Source organism: Eriocheir sinensis, chromosome 22 (assembly GCF_024679095.1).
Source record: "Eriocheir sinensis breed Jianghai 21 chromosome 22, ASM2467909v1, whole genome shotgun sequence".
NCBI lineage: Eukaryota > Metazoa > Arthropoda > Malacostraca > Decapoda > Varunidae > Eriocheir > Eriocheir sinensis.
In genome coordinates, this window is record NC_066530.1 from 20443607 (window position 1) to 20463086 (window position 19480).

At 39.8% G+C, this 19480-nt stretch overlaps 1 protein-coding gene and 1 long non-coding RNA gene across 18 annotated transcripts in view; both read right to left on the reverse strand.

Moving 5' to 3' along the window:
* LOC127002254 (uncharacterized) overlaps positions 1-19480 on the reverse strand; it is a 42379-nt gene that overhangs the window by 918 nt on the left and 21981 nt on the right. For 6 of the 17 annotated variants that reach the window (XR_007755925.1, XR_007755921.1, XR_007755920.1 and 3 more), the window contains 3 exons: positions 17471-17539; positions 11505-11573; positions 2830-2883 (listed from right to left, as the gene is read on the reverse strand). Coding sequence is in view for 4 of the 17 variants with exons in the window: in XM_050868065.1 (XP_050724022.1) it covers positions 2830-2883; positions 11505-11573; positions 17471-17539 (192 nt within the window). In the remaining 13 variants the exon portion in view is untranslated. Of the gene's footprint in view, positions 1-2829; positions 2884-7771; positions 8111-11504; positions 11574-17470; positions 17540-19480 lie in introns of those variants that run through there. The other 11 variants (XR_007755922.1, XR_007755924.1, XR_007755923.1 and 8 more) reach the window with 6 other exon arrangements.
* On the reverse strand, positions 15866-17458 carry LOC127002257 (uncharacterized). The gene is made up of 3 exons (XR_007755931.1): positions 16720-17458; positions 16402-16613; positions 15866-16189 (listed from the first exon to the last, which is right to left on the reverse strand). It is a non-coding gene; the product is annotated as an uncharacterized LOC127002257 (long non-coding RNA).

The following is a 19480-nucleotide window of genomic DNA, read 5'->3' on the forward strand; positions in this document are numbered from 1 at the left end:
AAACAAGGAAAAGTTGAGAGGAGGAACTTGGAGAGAGAGCAGAAGAGAGGAGTGGTAATGAGAGGAGCTGGACGTCTCAGATATTACGCACTGAGGAGGAACAGAATGACAGAAATAACATGGAATGATATACAGACAAAATAATCATTAAGAAAGACACTGAGGTACGACACCTATACGTATAAAAACGAGGGAAAAATCTAACAAATTGCGTTAGAATCTGAGAAACCGAAGCCAACATTACAAAAACTGCCTGGCGTCCAGCCGAGATGGGCACGTGGGACCTTGTATATGTTATAAGCAAGGGTCGGGAGTCTTGAAATGTGTTCTGGGAGGGAAACTGAACCCATAATTTACTGAAGAACAGGTCACTTAAACCTCTCGGCAGGACGCCAGATATAAAACATTACGCACTGACTAGGAACGGACTGATTATGTGTAGAGAGAGAGAGAAAGTGGGGAGGAGGAAAATACACAATGGAAGGGAGATAAAATGAGAATAATAAATATACGAAGGGAGAGAAAGGTCCAGAGATGGAGGTATAAGGGAGGAAGAAGGATGAAGAGGCAGTCACCTCAGGTAACGTACGGACCCTTGACGAGAGGAACAAAACCCCAGCAAAAAAAAAACAATGACAAAAGTAAGTACAAGAACTGGAATAGCAGGAGAAAGGAGAAATATAGGAAGATGCGGATACAAGGAGGTTGAGAAAAAGCAACTGGAAAGTGAAATGTGGAGCCGTGTATAGAGGAAGGTTTTACTATTCGAAGAAGAAGTCTGATGAATTCACAGGTGGGAGAGAGAGAGAGAGAGAGAGAGAGAGAGAGAGAGATTTATTGAGGAGAGGATTTATTGAGGAATGACGGAAATAATCAATAAGAAAGACACTGAGGTACTAACAACACCTATACGTAGAGGAGGGAAGTGAGGAGGAGGAGGAGGAGAGAGATTAAGGTAAGTAAAACAGAGGAGACGATGAGGATAAATATAAATAAAAGAAGTAAATAAAGAAGGAAGGATTAGAAATGAGAGAAAGAGAGAGAGAGAGAGAGAGAGAGAGAGAAACACACATCACAGAGGAGGAAAAATTAAGATATGAGAGGAAAGTATGGAATTTGAGGAAGAGAAGGAGGAAGGAACCCCAGCCATGGAGTGTACTGTCGTCAAGGAGCTGATTCAAGGTACGTCCCAAACTTTCCTTCCTGAGATCTATGAGGCAGACCCTTCCGCCCCTAACGTCAGCCTCTTCCAAAGGTCAATAAGATCAATCAAGTTCTCACGTGTCTTTTTTTAAGATTCATGGTAAAGAGAAAGTTAAACACAGGGGTCGGGGTCAGAACCTTGCCCAGACACAGGGTCATATATTTAAACATTCTGTCACCCCAAACTCATATATCTCTACCAACATAATAATTCTACATCATTTTCCTTGCTTTCAAGATGTGTTGTTCTCAGGCCCCGGGAATTGCTGTAGAGAGTTTGTTAAGCCTGTGTTAACCCCTGGACTGTGGACTTCACGGTACATCCCTGCCCTTTACGGGTTAAAATGCCGGCGTTCTTAAACACAGCGCCTCAGTTCGCTGGTTTGTAAAGCCTCACATAGTAGAAGTTGCAGGGCTTTCCATGGACTGTTCTGTGACCCTGGTGATAGTTTTACAAGACTTCTGTACCATGAATGGGAACTCCCCCCCATGAAAATCTGGTTAATCTTATCTGTGGCCTTGGGATATGTTGGAAAGTTTGGTTTAGTGGGCAGCGTTGCGCAACGTCTGTGGTCATATGCCGGAGAGAGACAGAAGGGGACGGAATAATAGAAGAAGGGAACAGACCCCAGGAGACGGGACACAACCCCCGATTAATACCTGGTACTCTGCTGGGTGGACAGGGGCTATGTAGGGTATCGGAAAAGTCACCCAAATTTTTCAACTCCGCCTGGGAATCGAACCCGGGCTCTCTCGGTTGTGAGCCGAGTGTGTTAACCACTGCACCACAGAGCCCCCCTGCAAATATGTGTCCACTGTCAAAGTCTTGTATTGGGAAAGACAGCACTGGATAAGATATTCTACAGATAATAGCAGCTGAAAAGCCTGATTTGTAGGGTTTCCATGGAGTGTTTCATGGTGATAGCTTTATGTGACTTTTGAACAGGAAAACCCCTCATGAAAAACTGGTTAGTCTTCACTGGGAAGTAGTCGTAATGGAAGTCCATGACTACATGTATGATAATCTTAAAATCTCTAAACATACAGTTCCCTTCACATGCCGTACTGAGCCTTCCCTTAAGGTAGAGCATGGCTGATATTTAGTGAACGGACCAGTGTCACCTGCTACTCCCGATCCCTCACTGTGTGTATCCAAACACCAGAAATTAATCAAGACCAGGAGAGGGTATTCGCCGGCTGCCTGGGATTGAACCCGCGACGGGAGTCACTCCCTACCGAGTCGGCCAAAGAGGTACTACCCCCCTCAAAAATTGTGTTATGGGAGTCTCGTTCATCAGAAGGCATAGTCGCCGCACTACACCAGAATGTAAGACGCCATGCACCAGATGACGCCCTTCCTCACGTGCCAGAACTATCCGTGGAATGCCAAAACCTCCCAAAGCCTCGTCAAATGTGTTTCTTTAGGTTCATGGTACAGGGGAAGGGTCACACTACCTCAAGGGTCATAAAACTACCCCAGGACATGCCCAAAAAGCCCTACTATGAAAGCCTTACAGAAGTGAGTTTGGGCGTTGAAATGTTTAATAATCGGCCCCTTTAACCTAACCTATCCAAGAGCCAGGAAGGAAGGAAGGAAGGAAGGAAAGAAAATTATTTAACACTCACCAATGGAATGTCTGTCTGTCAGTCTTCCTCTTCCTCTTCTTCTTCTTCTTGTCTCTAAAGATAAGTAAGGATATTAGTATACAGTTGATAATTCATTTTTTGAGGTAATTATAAATTCTTTTCAGGCTAAAATTATAGAAAGAGAGAGAGAGAGAGAGAGAGAGAGAGAGAGAGAGAGAGAGAGAGAGAGAGAGAGAGAGAGAGAGAGAGAGAGAGAGAGAGAGAGAGAGAGAGAGAGAGAGAGAGAGAGAGAGAGAGAGAGAGAGAGAGAGAGAGAGAGAGAGAGAGAGAGAGAGAGAGAGAGAGAGAGAGAGAGAGAGAGAGAGAGAGAGAGAGAGAGAGAGAGAGAGAGAGAGAGAGAGAGAGAGAGAGAGAGAGAGAGAGAGAGAGAGAGAGAGAGAGAGAGAGAGAGAGAGAGAGAGAGAGAGAGAGAGAGAGAGAGAGAGAGAGAGAGAGAGAGAGAGAGAGAGAGAGAGAGAGAGAGAGAGAGAGAGAGAGAGAGAGAGAGAGAGAGAGAGAGAGAGAGAGAGAGAGAGAGAGAGAGAGAGAGAGAGAGAGAGAGAGAAAACAATTCACACATACAATAGCCCTACAATAATGAGAAAATTTAATCATAACTTTAGTAAAACAATCTTTGAATGCATAATATATAACCTAACCTTTGAATATAGTGCATAATAATAATAATAATAATTGAAAACAGTTCTTTATTATTATTAGATATGTCTTGGATTTTTTTCTTATAGAGTTTCTGATTTGCTTTGGGAATTGATATATTTAAGAACATTGGGAGATGATCTGAGATGGGAAAGTGCAAAATTGTTGGGATGTGAGAGGTATGTTCAAGTAAATTAATGTTAAAATCTCCAATCAGCACTATTTTATTATTTCTTGCTTTCTCTCACAAAAGTTCGTGCAATATGTGTGAGAACTCATCAACTGCAATGTGCTTACTGTTAGGTCTGTAAATCGTGCATAGAAGGAAACCTAATGAGTTTGTTTTTATCCTAATTGTGTTTATTTCTATATCTTCATTTACTATTGTCAAGTCTTTGATTTCCTGAGAATGTATTAGATTGGACACAAATATTGATACCCCTCACTGTTTGCGCATATTTCTGGTTAAATGGTATGAGTGGTATCCTGTAAATTCGTGTAGGTGTTTATTATTGTCTGTAAGCCAGGATTCAGCGGCTGCCAAGATATCAGGTTGTATGTGTAAAGATCTGAGGAGTAGTTGTATATTATCAGATTTTTTTGTTAATGATCTCGAGTTTATGTGCATTATGTCTGTTGAGTCTTAATGAGGTTATTATAGGTAACAAGGTCATTATAATTTGATATTGATTCAAAGTCCATGTGGCCGTGTAGTTGATTGATTATCTCCATACTTATGTTATTGGCATGTCTGTGTTCATCATCATAAAAGAGTGTCTCATAGAGATGGGACATAAGATTAATGGAAGAGGAGTCAGAGAAGAGAATGGAAAGAAAGCAGTAAGATACAAGACTAAGTCTAGCCGCGCCGGGTGGCACTGTGAACATGTTGCTTAAGATAAGTAAAAAAACTTTACAGAAAAGTAATAATGAGTAGAAAGGACAATGACAATCATAATAATAAAGCAAAAAATAACAATAGTCGCAGTAGCCATTATAGTATCAACGATATTCAACAATATAATAATAATAATGATAAAATAATAATAATAATATAGTATTACTTGTATAGTATTACTTAGTAGTAGTAGTAGTAGTACCTAGTAGTGGTAATAGTAGTAGTAGTAGTAGTAGTAGTAGTAGTAGTAGTAGTAGTAGTAGTAGTAGTAGTAGTAGTAGTAGTAGTAGTAGTAGTACTAGCAGTAGTAGAAGTAGTAGCAGTAGTAGAAGTAGTAGCAGTAGTAGAAGTAGTAGTAGTACTTAGAATAGTATTACTTAGTAGTAATAGTAGTAGTGATAGTAGTAGTAGCAGTAACAGTAAGACTGATAAATAATGAATAGCATTAACAATGGCAATAGTAATAATAATAATAATCATAGTAATAATAATAATAATAATAATAATAATAATAATAATAATAATTATAATGGTATGAATATTGATGGTGACATTAATATGTAATATGTAATAATGAATGTTAATGATGACATTAATAGTAACATTACTACGTAATCTAATGTTAGTAATAAAGTATGGGTGTCATATTGGAGCTTAAAGGTAGATAAAATGATTACTGTAAACTACTGGAATGTGCCTTATGGCATAAATCATTATGGTGAGGAGACTGAAGCAAAACTAGAGTGACTCAAGACAGGTGTCCTTCATGTCAGGGTACTCATCCAGGAAGGTGATCAGTGTCTGCTGATCAATTATTTCATGCTTGATGGTAAGTAAGTAAGTAAGTAATGTTTATTGCCATAATATACACACATTGATATATACATATAAATATAATTATAATTCTGGCAACGAATCTAGCCTGTCAAGCCGAAGCTTCCCGACAGACTGTATATTTATTTCATTGCACTATTATTATCTTTCTAAAGGTTGCAGATAGCTCCCAACCATAAAGCTAAATACAAATATACAATAAATAACAACATTAACTATAATACCAGATGAAGTTATAATAGTTATATCTAAAATGTTAACTACAATAACAACTACAACAGCATCAACAATAATAATAATAATAACAATAATAATAATAATAATAATAATAATAATAACAATAATAAAAATAATATGGACAATAGTACTATGCAATTCACTGATTAGATTTAATAATGTAAATTTGTGTTCATGTTTCAGGAATAAATTATAATTTTAACCGTGATTGTTTTGGATTGCAAATAAGTGTGTTTTTACTGACTTTTTAAATAGAGAGAAATTATTACTATTAAGGAGATTTTTTATTTCTACTGGCAAAGAATTCCAAACTTGAGGTCCTGAGCATAAAATACTATTTCTGAAAAGAACTGTCCTGAACTGTGGAGAGATAAGGTTTATATTGTTCCCGCGCGTATTATGCAATGTATTAATAACTTGAAAAGGATGAGTTCCATGCATCAGTGCGAGTTTTTTATAAATAAATAATAGTAGAAAATAACAATGAATGTTTTTAAAATTAAGAAATCTATGTGTGGAAAATACGTTATGTGTGGAATCAAACTTGTTCATATAAAACATACACCTAAATATCTTATTTTGAGAAACCTGAAGATTTTTAAGAAAGGAAGGCCACGTACACGCCCACACAGATACACAATAAATGAGATGCGGGTAACAAAGTGTATAATAAATACTGATAAGTGCTTCTTGTGTAAGGCTATTTCTTATTCGATACAGTATGCCACATATCCTAGATAGTTTATTTGCAACAGAATTAATTTGGTATTTCCAATTGACATTTTGATCTATGAAAACGCCCAAAAACTTAGTATAAGAAACTCGTTCAAGTACTTTTCCTTCAAGTGACTGTGACTGATCGGTTTTGAAAGATAATGTATTTTGTTTTAGTGATATTTAACCTTAACTTATTATGTTTAAGCCACATATTAATTGAATTGAGCTCATTATTAATGTTTATATGCAAACGATTTATATTTTTATCATCTAATAGTAAATTAGTGTCGTCAGCATAAATGGTATACTTAAATTTATTACTAGCATTGACAATATCATTAATATAGATGAGAAAAAGTATAGGTCCTAGGATAGATCCTTGCGGTACACCCTTGTTGAAAGGCTTGAAAGAAGAATATTTAGAATTACAGTAAACAGCTTGAAATCGATTTGTTAAATAATTTTTGAATAATTCTAAAGGAACTCCCCGAATCCCAAAATTACTAAGTTTACTTAAAAGAATTTTATGACATAGCGAATCAAAAGCCTTAGAAAGATCTAAAAAAATTCCAACTAAATAATGTTTCTTTTCCAGATATTTATACACATTATTGGTAAACTGAAATATGGCCGACTCAGTAGAGCGCCCTGGTCTAAAACCATGCTGACAATTCGAAAATAAATTATTTTCTCAATGAAATTTACAAGACGAGTGCATATCACTTTTTCAAAGACTTTACTGAACACAGGAAGAACTGATATAGGTCTGTAGTTATTGACATCATCTCTATTATCTGACTTAAATAATGGAATAATTTTAGCTTTCTTAAGTTCGTCCGGAAAAACTCCTTTCTTTAATGTGAGGTTAACTATGTGTGTTAATGGCAAGGAAATTATGCTGGCAGTTTGTCTTACGACCAAGGGAGAAATTTCATCAAACCAGATGATGTACCTTTTAATGTCTTAAGAAAGTTTTCAATTTCTATCTGTGTAGCTGGTGATAAGTATACCGAGTAATTAGGTGAGTTGTGTAAATATGTCATATATTCATCCCCTACTATATCATGATCTAGCCCCCCAGCCTTCAAAAAATGGTCATTAAATGTTTCAGAAATGTCAGTACAATGTGGCTTTAATTCAATAACTGTATGTTTAGCACCTGTGCATCTACCAAGAATAGTATTAATGGATCTCCAGTGTTGTTTTGGATTACCTTGGCTATTAAGTAACTGCTCTTGGTTATACTTCTTCTTGGCTAATTTTAAAAGTGACGTTAATTTATTTCTATATATTCTATAAGGCTCCTTAAACGTTAAAGGCCATTTATGAGCTAGTTTTTCAAGTCGATGTTTTTCTCTAATACTATTCTTAAGAGCTAGAGTAATGTGGACTACGTTCCTTTTAAAACTAAATTTAATTTTCTTTCCGGAAAACACTTATCAAAACATGTTTTAAATTTACTGTAAAATAAGTTGTAGGCCTCATTAGCACATATACAATTTAATGTGTCACTCCAATTAGTTTGTGAGAGACTATTACTAAATTTTTCAAGGAGTCCTGATTAAATATTCTTTAGTTACGTAAGTGGGAGCAGGATGACGATATTTATCACATTTAAATACAGAGATTACTGGGTAGTGGTCACTGATATCTGTCTTTAATATATAATTGGCAGTATTACTTTCAATCTGAGATGACCAAACATGATCAATTAACGTGGATGAAGTTGAAGTTACTCGAGTAGGCAAGGTAGATAGAGGAAATAAAGAATAGCTGTACATTATATTAATTAAATCCTGCACATTGTCATTATTACATTGTAACAAATCTATGTTTAAGTCTCCAAACACAAAAACCTCCTTGTAATTTTTATCTTTAATTATGGATAAGATTTCATTAAGTGAATTGTGAAAATTATTTATACTGCTTTGAGGTGGTCTGTAAATACAAAGAAATAAATAGGTATTAGCATTACATATTGCTTCGATTCCCAAACATTCCATAAAAGGTTCCAATTTAGAAAATTCATTGATCACAGAAGATTTGTACTTACTAGAGATATAAATGGCCACCCCCACCAAACCTGTTTCTATTATTAGTGAACATTTCATATTCCGGTAGTCTGTACAGTGGAGAAATATCTACATCTAAGCGGGTTTCTGTTAATCCTATGACATCAAATTTAGTTTGGCACGAAAGGACAGTGTCTACAAAGTATTGGAAATTCGATGAGATGGATCTAATATTCAGTGTTAATAAATATAATTCACTATTATTAGTAGAAAAAGGAAAGCTATCCAGATAAATATATTCAGATTTAGAAAAATTTAAATTTCTTGCTCTTAAATAAAACTGAGTTACATCAAGATCGTTATTATAATTTCTATCTTCTACACTAAGTGGATGGAAAGCATGTAGGTCTTGATTTTGTGTATTATTGACATTAAAACAATGCAACAAATCTTCATTGTTAATAGAGGCAAAAGGGAAAATATAATCTATTGGTGGAGGCATATTATCGTTAGTAGTAGTAGTGGAAGTAGTAGTAGTAGTAGTAGTGGAAGTAGTAGTAGTAGTAGTAGTAGTAGTAGTAGTAGTAGTAGTAGTAGTAGTAGTAGTAGTAGTAGTAGTAGTAGTAGCAATAGTAGTAGTAGTAGTAGTGGTGGTGGTATATTGAAGCGGTTATAGTGATAGTAGTAGTAGTAGTAGTAGTAGTAGTAGTAGAAATAGTAGTAGTAGTAGTAATAGTGGTAATAGTTGTAGTTGCTGTAGTAGTAGCAGGAGAAGAGGTATAGAAGTAGTAGTAGTAGTAGTAGTAGTAGTAGTAGTAGTAGTAGTAGTAGAAGTAGTAGTAGTAGTAGTAGTAGTATTTGTCCTGAGCCTGACAATTATTTTTCCATCCTTGGTGTGGCATTGCTGGAATTTGTTTCTGTGAGCTCGTCGGATGTTTAACACCTGCTTGAAGAGAAGGAGTCGTTTGGGTGTCAGGCTCTCGTTGATGTACAGTTGAGGCTTCATTTGGATACAAGCCCCAACCAGGTCGTGCTTCAGGGTTCTGCTGCAGAGTTTCACTATGATCGGTCGTTTGCGTTGGGAGTTTGGTGGTCCAATCCTGTGTGCAATATGTATTAATGTCCGATACACTGATGTTTAATTTCAGGTGGTCTTTGAATGCGTTCGTGATGACGGTAGAGGTTTTCGTGTGGTGTTTCGTCAGGCAATGATGGACCGCTCACAATGATGGTGTCACGACGCTCATATTGGTCGACACCATCTATGCTTGTTTCTAGTTCTTGCACTTTTTCTTTTAACCCAACTATTTCTCCACTTAGCTTTGTTATTTGCAAGTCTTTCTTTATGAGTTCTTCCTTCAGTAATTCAGTTTTGAGTTTCATTTTCTTTGAGATCACAGGAGTAATCATTTTCACTAGGGTTTTTGATTCTTCGGATAAGGAGTCGAGTAGCTGGTTCACCTCCCGATTCTCAGGATAATGGTCGTCACTGCTGGTGCTTGATTGTTGTAGTTGATTTAGTGGCAACTGCTGTTGGTCACTGGAGCGCTGATTAGGATTCTTTGACGCAGCAGAGGCACTGCGAGTGTCAGGCATGGTAGTATCACTTAACAACAGTTGCCTGAATATCACTAGGTCAGCACATAACAGTTCTGTCACAAACTTGCAGCACTGGAAATCACAACAGTGTACATGTGTTGTGTGTCATCAGGACGTCATAGTACAGTAGTCACGCCATGCCCGGAGCAGCCAACATGGACTTAAAGATGTGTAATTTCTGTCAGGATTAGAGGAGGTCGAGAGCCACGTTCGATCGCCACAGTGTCCAAACAGAGAGTGAGGGAGTTAGGAAGGAGAGATTGGAGGAAAGGAGAAAAGATTGGAGGGAAGGAAAGATTGGAGGGGTAGAGGGAGTTAGGAAGGAGAGATTGGAGTAAAGGAGAAAAGATTGGAGGGAAGGAGAAAAGATTGGAGGGGTGGAGGAAAGATTGGAGGGGTGGAGGGAGTTAGGAAGGAGAGATTGGAGGAAAGGAGAAAAGATTGGAGGGAAGAAGGAAAGATTGGAGGGAAGGAGGAAAGATTGGAGGGAGTTAGGAAGGAGAGATTGGAGGAAAGGAGAAAAGATTGGGGGGAAGAAGGAAAGATTGGAGGGAGTTAGGAAGGAGAGATTGGAGGGAATTGGGGAGAAGAGATTGGAGGGGTGGAGGGAGTTAGGAAGGAGATTGGAGGAAAGGAGGAAAGATTGGAGGGAGTTAGGAAGGAGTGATTGGAGGAAAGGAGAAAAGATTGGAGGGGTGGAGGAAATTGGGGAGGAGAGATTGGAGCAATGTTAAGTGAAATTCTGGTGTATAAGCTCTCACAAAATCTGTCACTAGTAAAACTGAAAACAATAATTTAATCTCTTCCTCCATGAAATATATTACATAAACAGACAAATATGAAAGCTCTAGAGTCAGAATAAGTGACGTCACCTGCTTGGTGTAGTAGAAATACGCTTACTCAATGAATATGCCAACAGCTACATATGAAAGCATCACAGGACTTAGCACAGGGGGGGAGTTTGGAAAAAGTTTGATGTAGTCGGCGCAACATCTGAGGTCACTTGCCGGAGAGAGACAGAAGGGGAAGGAATTATAGAAGGGAACAGACCCCAGGAGACGGGACACAACCCCCGATTAATACCTGGTAACCACTCACTGCTGGGTGGACAGGGGCGTAGGGTATCGGAAAAGCCGCTCAAATTTTTCCACTCCGCCCAGGAATTGAACCCGGGCTCTCTCGTCGGTGGAAAATGGCAAAATGAGCGTTATGGCGAGTCCATTGGAGGCACCAGCGTACCACCCCATACGAACTCAAAGTCTAGACAAATCTGTGTTTCTTTAAGTTCTTGGTACAGAGGAAGGGTCACACTACCACCAGGGTCATTAAACTAGCCCTGGAAATTCCCCAAACTCCTATGAAAGTCTAGACAAATGTGTGTTTCTTTAGGTTCATGGTACAGAGGAAGGGTCACACTACCTCCAGTCATAAAACTAGCCCTGGAAATGCCCCAAACTCCAATGAAAGTCTTGACAAATGAGTTCCTTTAAATTCTTGGTACAGAGGAAGGGTCACACTACCACCAGGGTCATTAAATTAGCCCTGGAAATGCCTCTCAAAGCTCCTATGAAAACCTCAAATATGTAAACTGCTGAAGGGTTTCAATAATCTGGCTTTTTATCCTAATCTATCCAAGAGACAAGAAGGAATGAATGAATGAAGGAAGGAAGGAAGGAAGGAGAGCTCGTTAACCATTTTAGAAAAAATAAATTAACACTCACCAATGGGCTCCTCCTGTGTTCCTCGTCTTCTTCTTCCTCCTCCTCCTCCTCTTCTTCGTTTGGTAGTGTCTGCAAATCAAGTTCGGTGTCAATTAACTGTGTAAACATTAACACACTTTTTTTTTACAGTAAACAGTTCAAGAAAAAAAAAGGAACCAGTAATGAAAAAAAGCCCGTCACTCCAAAAAGATATCATTATAAATTGTGCGCAACAACTTCAGCATGCGGCGGTGTACCCAGTGCAGTCCAGCCCAGTATCACAAGTCTACAACAAAATGACCTGACCTGTCTCCCAAAACCTAGTCCTGATTTGAGTATGTAATGACCTAGCCACCGTAGTAACCTGTCCCAAACATTCATAACAGCTTTTCAAATGAGCAGAGTGCGGCGTCATTACGTTCAAGGCTTTATTCAGAAGGTAATTCCTAACCTATACAGCACACTTCCCTTCAGTACCAGGAGGCTGCCGTGTCCCCACACGGCACAATGATACGCTGTTTAACCCTTCAACTAACACGCTGTATGTATCCCACCATTGCCTGGAAGAGTGAGCGTAATGGGGGAGGAATGGGCACCTTGGGGAGGGCCTGGACCCCATTAGAGTAAACCCCATTGACTCTACTGTTTGGCAAGTGCAATTTAGCTTATCCGAAGGGTTTGGCGGCCCCAGTCAAGTGCGATATATGAGGTACAGTCAACGTTGCCAGCTTACCATGAACCACCGTGAACATATATCGCATCTTTTTTATTTTTTACTCATAAGTATTGACACAAAAGCATCAATACTTGACACTAATAACATTAACTTTAATTTTAGGGCATTATTGGTGCTTGTACAATAGTTTTAGGGTCTTGAAACAATATATGCAATGATTTGAGTACATGGCAACACTGGGTACAGTGTTGCTGTGATGGGTATACTGTGGACTTATAATAATGTAATATGGCAGTGTACAATTTAGGACAGTCATGGCACACACCCATTGTAGCTTAGGGGCGGGATTCATCAAACCATTTACCAGACCTCTGTCTGGTAAGTCTCGCGGTATCTCCGCCCACCCGGTAAATCGGCATTCATCAACCACTTACCGGAGCCGTGGTAAGGCCAAAAGTTACTGCGGCTCCGAGCACCCGTAACTGAGTTACCACAGGCGTGGTAAGTGCTTAGACACTGCCGTGGCTCATGTTCGGAGGCGATTTTGAGCCAATGTATTTTTTACCTCGTAACGTGCCCTACACCATCAGAAGCAGAAAAGAATGCAGATTTAGGATCTGGGCTTATAGAAGCCATGTGACGAAAACCAGCTGAGTACGAAGGAGTTGAAGAGAAATAAATGCAAGAAAATGTGTACTCCCTATTCATTTAACTTTGATTTTCGTATGTGTATTTACACATTATTGTTACAATTTTATGCTAGTGTGATGCAGAATTTTCTCAAGAAGATGATGGTCTACATTTTTCTCAAAAATGAATGTTGGGGTCAGGAAACGGGGTGGGAGTGAGGTGTGTGAAGTCGTCGGTTTGGGATGAACTGGGCACACCCGTGCACAGCCTCAGGCTGGCTTCACTTGCAGGCCGCACTCTATAGTATGTAAGTCTGTGGAACTGTCCACCCACATGACTTTTCCCTACTTGTTAAAACACTGCAGAGGCAATAATGTTCTGCCTGTGACAGTCACCTCCCGTCTCAAGTCTCCAATATTCTTGCTGTGGAGTTTAATGTCGTAAAATTTTGCTCTGACCTCCTCCACACTACTCACGAAGCCACTTGATCACGCCATTCACCTCAGCAGCCACAACTTCCCACGCCCACACCCATTGCTTGGCTGCACCAGTGAGGCATGATGACAATGGCCCCTAGTCAGTTTTGGTTGAGGGGTGAGTATGGGCAAACATTAGAATAATACCCAATCTTGTGATAGCGAGGCACGCAGCTGGCGTTGGCGATGGAAAACTATGTAGGTAACATACAAAAATGTTCAGAATATTGCTAGGCTACATAAGCAAGTATATTTTTATTTCAAGAATAAATATACAAGTAACGGCATTCATTCGTAAAAAACGCCACATCTAATTGAGGGATCACCACGCTAATTATTTGTTTTAAGGCAGTATTTACGCCTGTACAATACACATGTCTTGATTTTGAAGTCTGTGTATTAGTAAACAAACGACACGTGAAAGCTGAAATACAGCATCAAAGGTCGCACGTGATTGGCTATCCAGCCCAACCAATTGTTGCTAGGGTGCGAGTTACCGGAGCGTTACCATACTGTTGATGAATGCCGTGTTTGAAAGATGCCGCAGCTCTGGTAGCGCTCCGGTAAATGTGAGAGATACCAAAGGCGTGGTTGGTAAGATTGATGAATCCGGGCCTAGGGCGGCATTCTGAGCCCCTCAAGTTAACCAATTTTAAAGGCCGAAAAGGTGGTCAGTCGGTTTCTAATGAGTGTTTTCTTAGGTTCATGGTACAGAGGAAGGGTTAAACCACCACCTGGGCCAACCCCTGGGAATGCCTATGACTCCTAGGAAAGCCGTCTTGTCTTGGCTATATTTAAGAATGTGACCATCAGACACTTCTACCTTTCACATCAACTATTTCCAAAGGACAAAAAGGAGACTAATTAGGTTCTATTGAGTGTTTCTTTTAGGTTCATGGTACATAGGAAGGGTTATTAAAGCACCACCTGGGTCATGAAGCTAGTACCCCTGGAACGACCTCAAACTCCAACGAACGCCTTGTTAAATGTGTGTTCCAGGAGGGCAATTAATAAGACTATGACCTGACCCTCACATCAACTATTTCCAAAGGCCAAAAAGGAGAATAATTAGGTTCTATTGAGTGTTTCTTTTAGGTTCATGGTACATAGGAAGGGTTATTAAACCACCACCTGGGTCATGAAGCTAGTACCCCTGGAACGACCTCAAACTCCAACGAACGCCTTGTTAAATGTGTGTTCCAGGTGGGCAATTAATATGACCTGACCCTCACATCAACTATTACTCCTTGACGATTTAGACTCTTTCAAAGTATATTGGATGACAGATAGCTAGATAGATAATAGATAAGATACATATACAAAAATAAACACATAGATTTACACATAGTTGAAATATACATACATATTAAAAAGCAGTGTACAATTTTACCAAATATAGATTATATAGTAATTAGGAGACACTGTATCTGTTACCTATATTTATCTATTGTACCATTATCTAGCACCTTTTATGACACCATGATAACACTCCTCCTGGGAACAGAGAGTGGAGGAAAGATTGGAGGGAGTTAGGAAGGAGAGATTGGAGGAAAGGAGAAAAGATTGGAGGGAAGGAAAGATTGGAGGGGTGGAGGGAGTTAGGAAGGAGAGATTGGAGTAAAGGAGAAAAGATTGGAGGGAAGGAGAAAAGATTGGAGGGAAGGAGGAAAGATTGGAGGGAAGGAGGAAAGATTGGAGGGGTGGAGGAAAGATTGGAGGGGTGGAGGGAGTTAGGAAGGAAAGATTGGAGGAAAGGAGAAAAGATTGGAGGGAAGAAGGAAAGATTGGAGGGAAGGAGGAAAGATTGGAGGGAAGGAGGAAAGATTGGAGGGAGTTAGGAAGGAGTGGTTAGGTGGTGCTACTTTGGCTCGTTATCTACAAGAACAAAAATATCTACACCATACTTTGGCTTGTTATCTATAAGGAAAAGTATCTACACTGTAGAAATTTTATTTTGTAATGATATCTACATGGTAAAACATAATTAAAACACTTTTGGTTTTGGTTTGGTTATGTTACGTCTGATTAGGTTAGTTACTTATAATGTACACTTTCATATTATGGTTCAAGTGCATTTATTTTTGCCCTTTGCCCACAGTTTGGAAGAGTACATGATATTTTGAAGTGGCAGAGCTAAAATATTTACCAAAAATCTTGTAAATATTCGTCCTTGGGGTGTTTTATCCTCTACTCCCCCTTTTTTATCACACTTAAAAGGAGAATGATCAGCTGGGAGGGCCGCACGTCAAAATTGCCCAGGAGAAGATTAAAGAAACACTGGTACATTGGTTAGCAGGTTCAGCAGCAAATCCCTGTGTCCGTGTATGAATCTCAGCTTGATTAGTCGACACGCAGCTCACCCAGCTGTTCATGGACCCTTTTGGGCTGACCAACTAATGGGTATCTAGGAAAACTTTGGGAAGATAAACTGTGGGTAGCAGGAATATCACACTGGCCCTGTCATTATTATTATTACCCACCACAGACTCAAGGACAAGTAAGGCGGACAAACACAGAGGCCGCACGCAGCTTTGAGGAATGCCCACAACTTTACCTGGAGACGAGGTAATCCTGAAAACATGATTTATCTCGTGAAAACGACAGTGGTCGCCGTACAGTTCATGGTACGCGCCGAGAAATCACGTGACTTTGTTTACGTTTTCACGCTCACGCTCGCCAACCTCGCCCGACCAGTTATACCAACACTGCCGACGATTTAGGTTCGGTGCGGGTCTCGTTGGGGAGCGTAAATCTTTGAGTGTAAGACGGGCGCCTGGCTCTCGTACGCCAGCCAACAAACCTGGTGCGCGTTTTCGTTTTGCCGCTCCTGAAAGGACTGTAAGACCGGCCCTAGGAGTCTGACATTTCCAGGAGTATAGTTTTATGACCAGGTGGTAGTTTGACCCTTCCTCTGTACCCTGAACCTAAAGAAACACATATTTGGCAAGGCTTTCCTAGGAGTCTTTGACATTTCCAGGAGTATAGTTTTATGACCAGGTGGTAGTTTGTACCTGCCTCTGTACCCTGAACCTAAAGAAACACATATTTGGCAAGGCTTTCCTAAGAGTCTTTGACATTTCCAGGAGTATAGTTTTATGACCAGGTGGTAGTCTGACCCTTCCTCTGTACCCTGAACCTAAAGAAACACATATTTGGCAAGGCTTTCCTAGGAGTCTTTGACATTTCCAGGAGTATAGTTTTATGACCAGGTGGTAGTTTGACCCTTCCTCTGTACCCTGAACCTAAAGAAACACATATTTGGCAAGGCTTTCCTAGGAGTCTTTGACATTTCCAGGAGTATAGTTTTATGACCAGGTGGTAGTTTGACCCTTCCTCTGTACCCTGAACCTATTGAAACACATATTTGGCAAGGCTTTCCTAGGAGTCTTTGACATTTCCAGGAGTATAGTTTTATGACCAGGTGGTAGTGTGACCCTTCCTCTGTACCCTGAACATGAAGAAACACATATTTGGCAAGGCTTTCCTAGGAGTCTTTGACATTTCCAGGAGTATAGTTTTATGACCAGGTGGTAGTTTGACCCTTCCTCTGTACCATGAACATGAAGAAACACTCATTAGAACCCGATTGCCCCCCTCTTTGACCTTCAGAAATACAGAACATAGTTGACATGAGAAGCAAAAGTGTCTTATAATACCAATCCCAGGATATAGTTAATATTGTGTCATCAAAACCCAGATTAAATTCAAACCTCTCCTGCGTCCATCCCACTCTGATTGGGCTCATGTTAACGCCTCCCTGCACTGTGACGCCTTGTTTAAGAGGCCCCCGAGCCAAGAAGGACGGAACAGAGAGGGAGAAAGCTGTTGCTGAGAGGGAGAAAATATAAGAAAGATTTTAATGGAAGCGGCCAAGATAGATAATGGAGAGAGAGAGAGAGAGAGAGAGAGAGAGAGAGAGAGAGAGAGAGAGAGAGAGAGAGAGAGAGAGAGAGAGAGAGAGAGAGAGAGAATTACCTCCACTAAAAATGATCCACAAAGTCTAAATGGATGTATATAATCCCCCCTTTGCGCCCATGGACCCCCCTAACGAAACAGACCAGCTATAGTGTAAGCTATCTAATGGGGGCCTTCTCCCCCTCAACAACTTAAGAAAACTACAAAAAAACATCACACTTTCCCTCCTTATTATGAAAATTCCTTGATTGCTCGTTAACCATTTTAGAAAAAAATAAATTAACACTCACCAATGGGTTCCTCCTGTGTTCCTCGTCTTCTTCTTCCTCCTCCTCCTCCTCTTCTTCGTTTGGTAGTGTCTGCAAATCAAGTTTGGTGTCAATTAACTGTGTAAACATCAAGCAGGTGAAGTCACTCATATTTATCTATTTGTATATATTTCATGGTGGCAAAATTTAAATTATCAGTTTCATTTTCACCAGTGACACGAATTTGTGGCTGTTTTCCACAATAGAATTTCACTCTAATAAGTGAATCAGACCCCACAGAGATATTACCAGAGTGTGTAGGAATGAATACAAAGATAACCACATACTTTGATTTAACTCTAGGATGTCTCGTGGATCATCAATAAATAAAAAACAAAATATCTGGACAGGCCACTCTTGAGCCCGTTACCTTCAATGACACCCCAAAACAGTCCCTGCGCCAAGTGTGTACCACATATTTTGGTTGTGTTAGGTGTGCCTATTAGCAACTACTACTATTTTTACTGAACGAGGGACACATGATCCATATAAACCATTAATACTACCTAATAATATTAAACAAATTATATACGTGCTACCAGGGAATCATGAGGATTAATGTTATTGTAATTCTCACGTTTACTCAACCCTACTAAACCTATCCACCCCGCGCCCGCCTAGCCTCCAGCAGGTGCCCACCCTGGCTCGCATAACCATAGCAGGGCACGATAACAGAAAACCTTATTCCCGATAACCGATAACTGATAATGGAAAACCATATCGGTGATAACCGATATTCGTTAACTGGAAACACAAATATAGGCGATAACCGATACCCGATATTAATCCACAATTCCGATACTAGCTAGCGATAAGTCCGATAGGCAAAAATGATACTATATTGATATATCAAATAAAAAACATAGATGAATTCATATTTTCATTATCTGTATTTTTAAAAACTTACAAAATCTGAAAACCACACGTTGACATGTACATATGGACGGTAATACTAGAAACGCCTGAACCGGTGTTGTGTTATTTGGCGTCCCCACCGACAAACAGTGGTCTCTCGTGAACTGCACATGCTCAGACCAGCAAGCGTAGACCTGAACAGTCTCACAAAGCTTTTTAACCGTAATTTAGAGAGTTGCTGGAAGGCTGAATCAGACATAGTAACCTACCACCATCTCGATGTTTCTAGATCGACACTCTGTACGAGTTGTATTTATATGTACAGAGTGTCGTTCTAGAAACAGCGAGGATGGTTGTACTGTATGTCTGATTCAGCCTTCCAGCAACTGCTCTTAATGCGTTTGTGATACTGTACAGGTCTATGCTTACTGGTCTGAACATGCGCAGTTCACGAGAGACCAGTGTTTGTTAACACAAGCGCCAGCTTTTGACGATGGGACACCAAATAACACAACACCGGGTGCCTTCAACACCATGGCATGCTCACAAACGAATATGGAATATCAAATTTGAGGTATTTAATAATCATTTTGGGGAAAAGATAAATGATTTTTATATTAGATGTATTGATTTTTGAGACTAAAATAAAAAAACAACCTAGGATTATAATGTTGAAGATCTAAGTACGTAATCTCTTCGCCAAAGATAATTCATACCCCAAGTTTTTCATAAAATACCGGGCACCCGGCCACGCATGCAGTAGGGAGGAGACAACGTTTTCTTTTTTTTCTGAGGCGGAAAAAAGTAGCGATTATCACTAGTTTGGTTACAAAATAACGAAGATACCGATATATATTTAAATAAGCAGCGGATGGCCGACAACCCGATTTTGTTATCAGCGATAAAGTATCGCGATAACGCCCAGCTATGCGCATAACTCACCACCCACCTTCCTGCAATTACAGCTGATAATGTAGTACTGCGAACACTTAATATAACACGTCACGTCGTAGGGTATTCGTATCTTACAATTTTACTGAACACCAGTCGACCTGTCCTCCCCCGCTCACCTCTGTTGCGCCTCCTCATTCCCAGTCCTACTAAAATGGATTGGCTGAGGAGAAGCACCTTCCACAG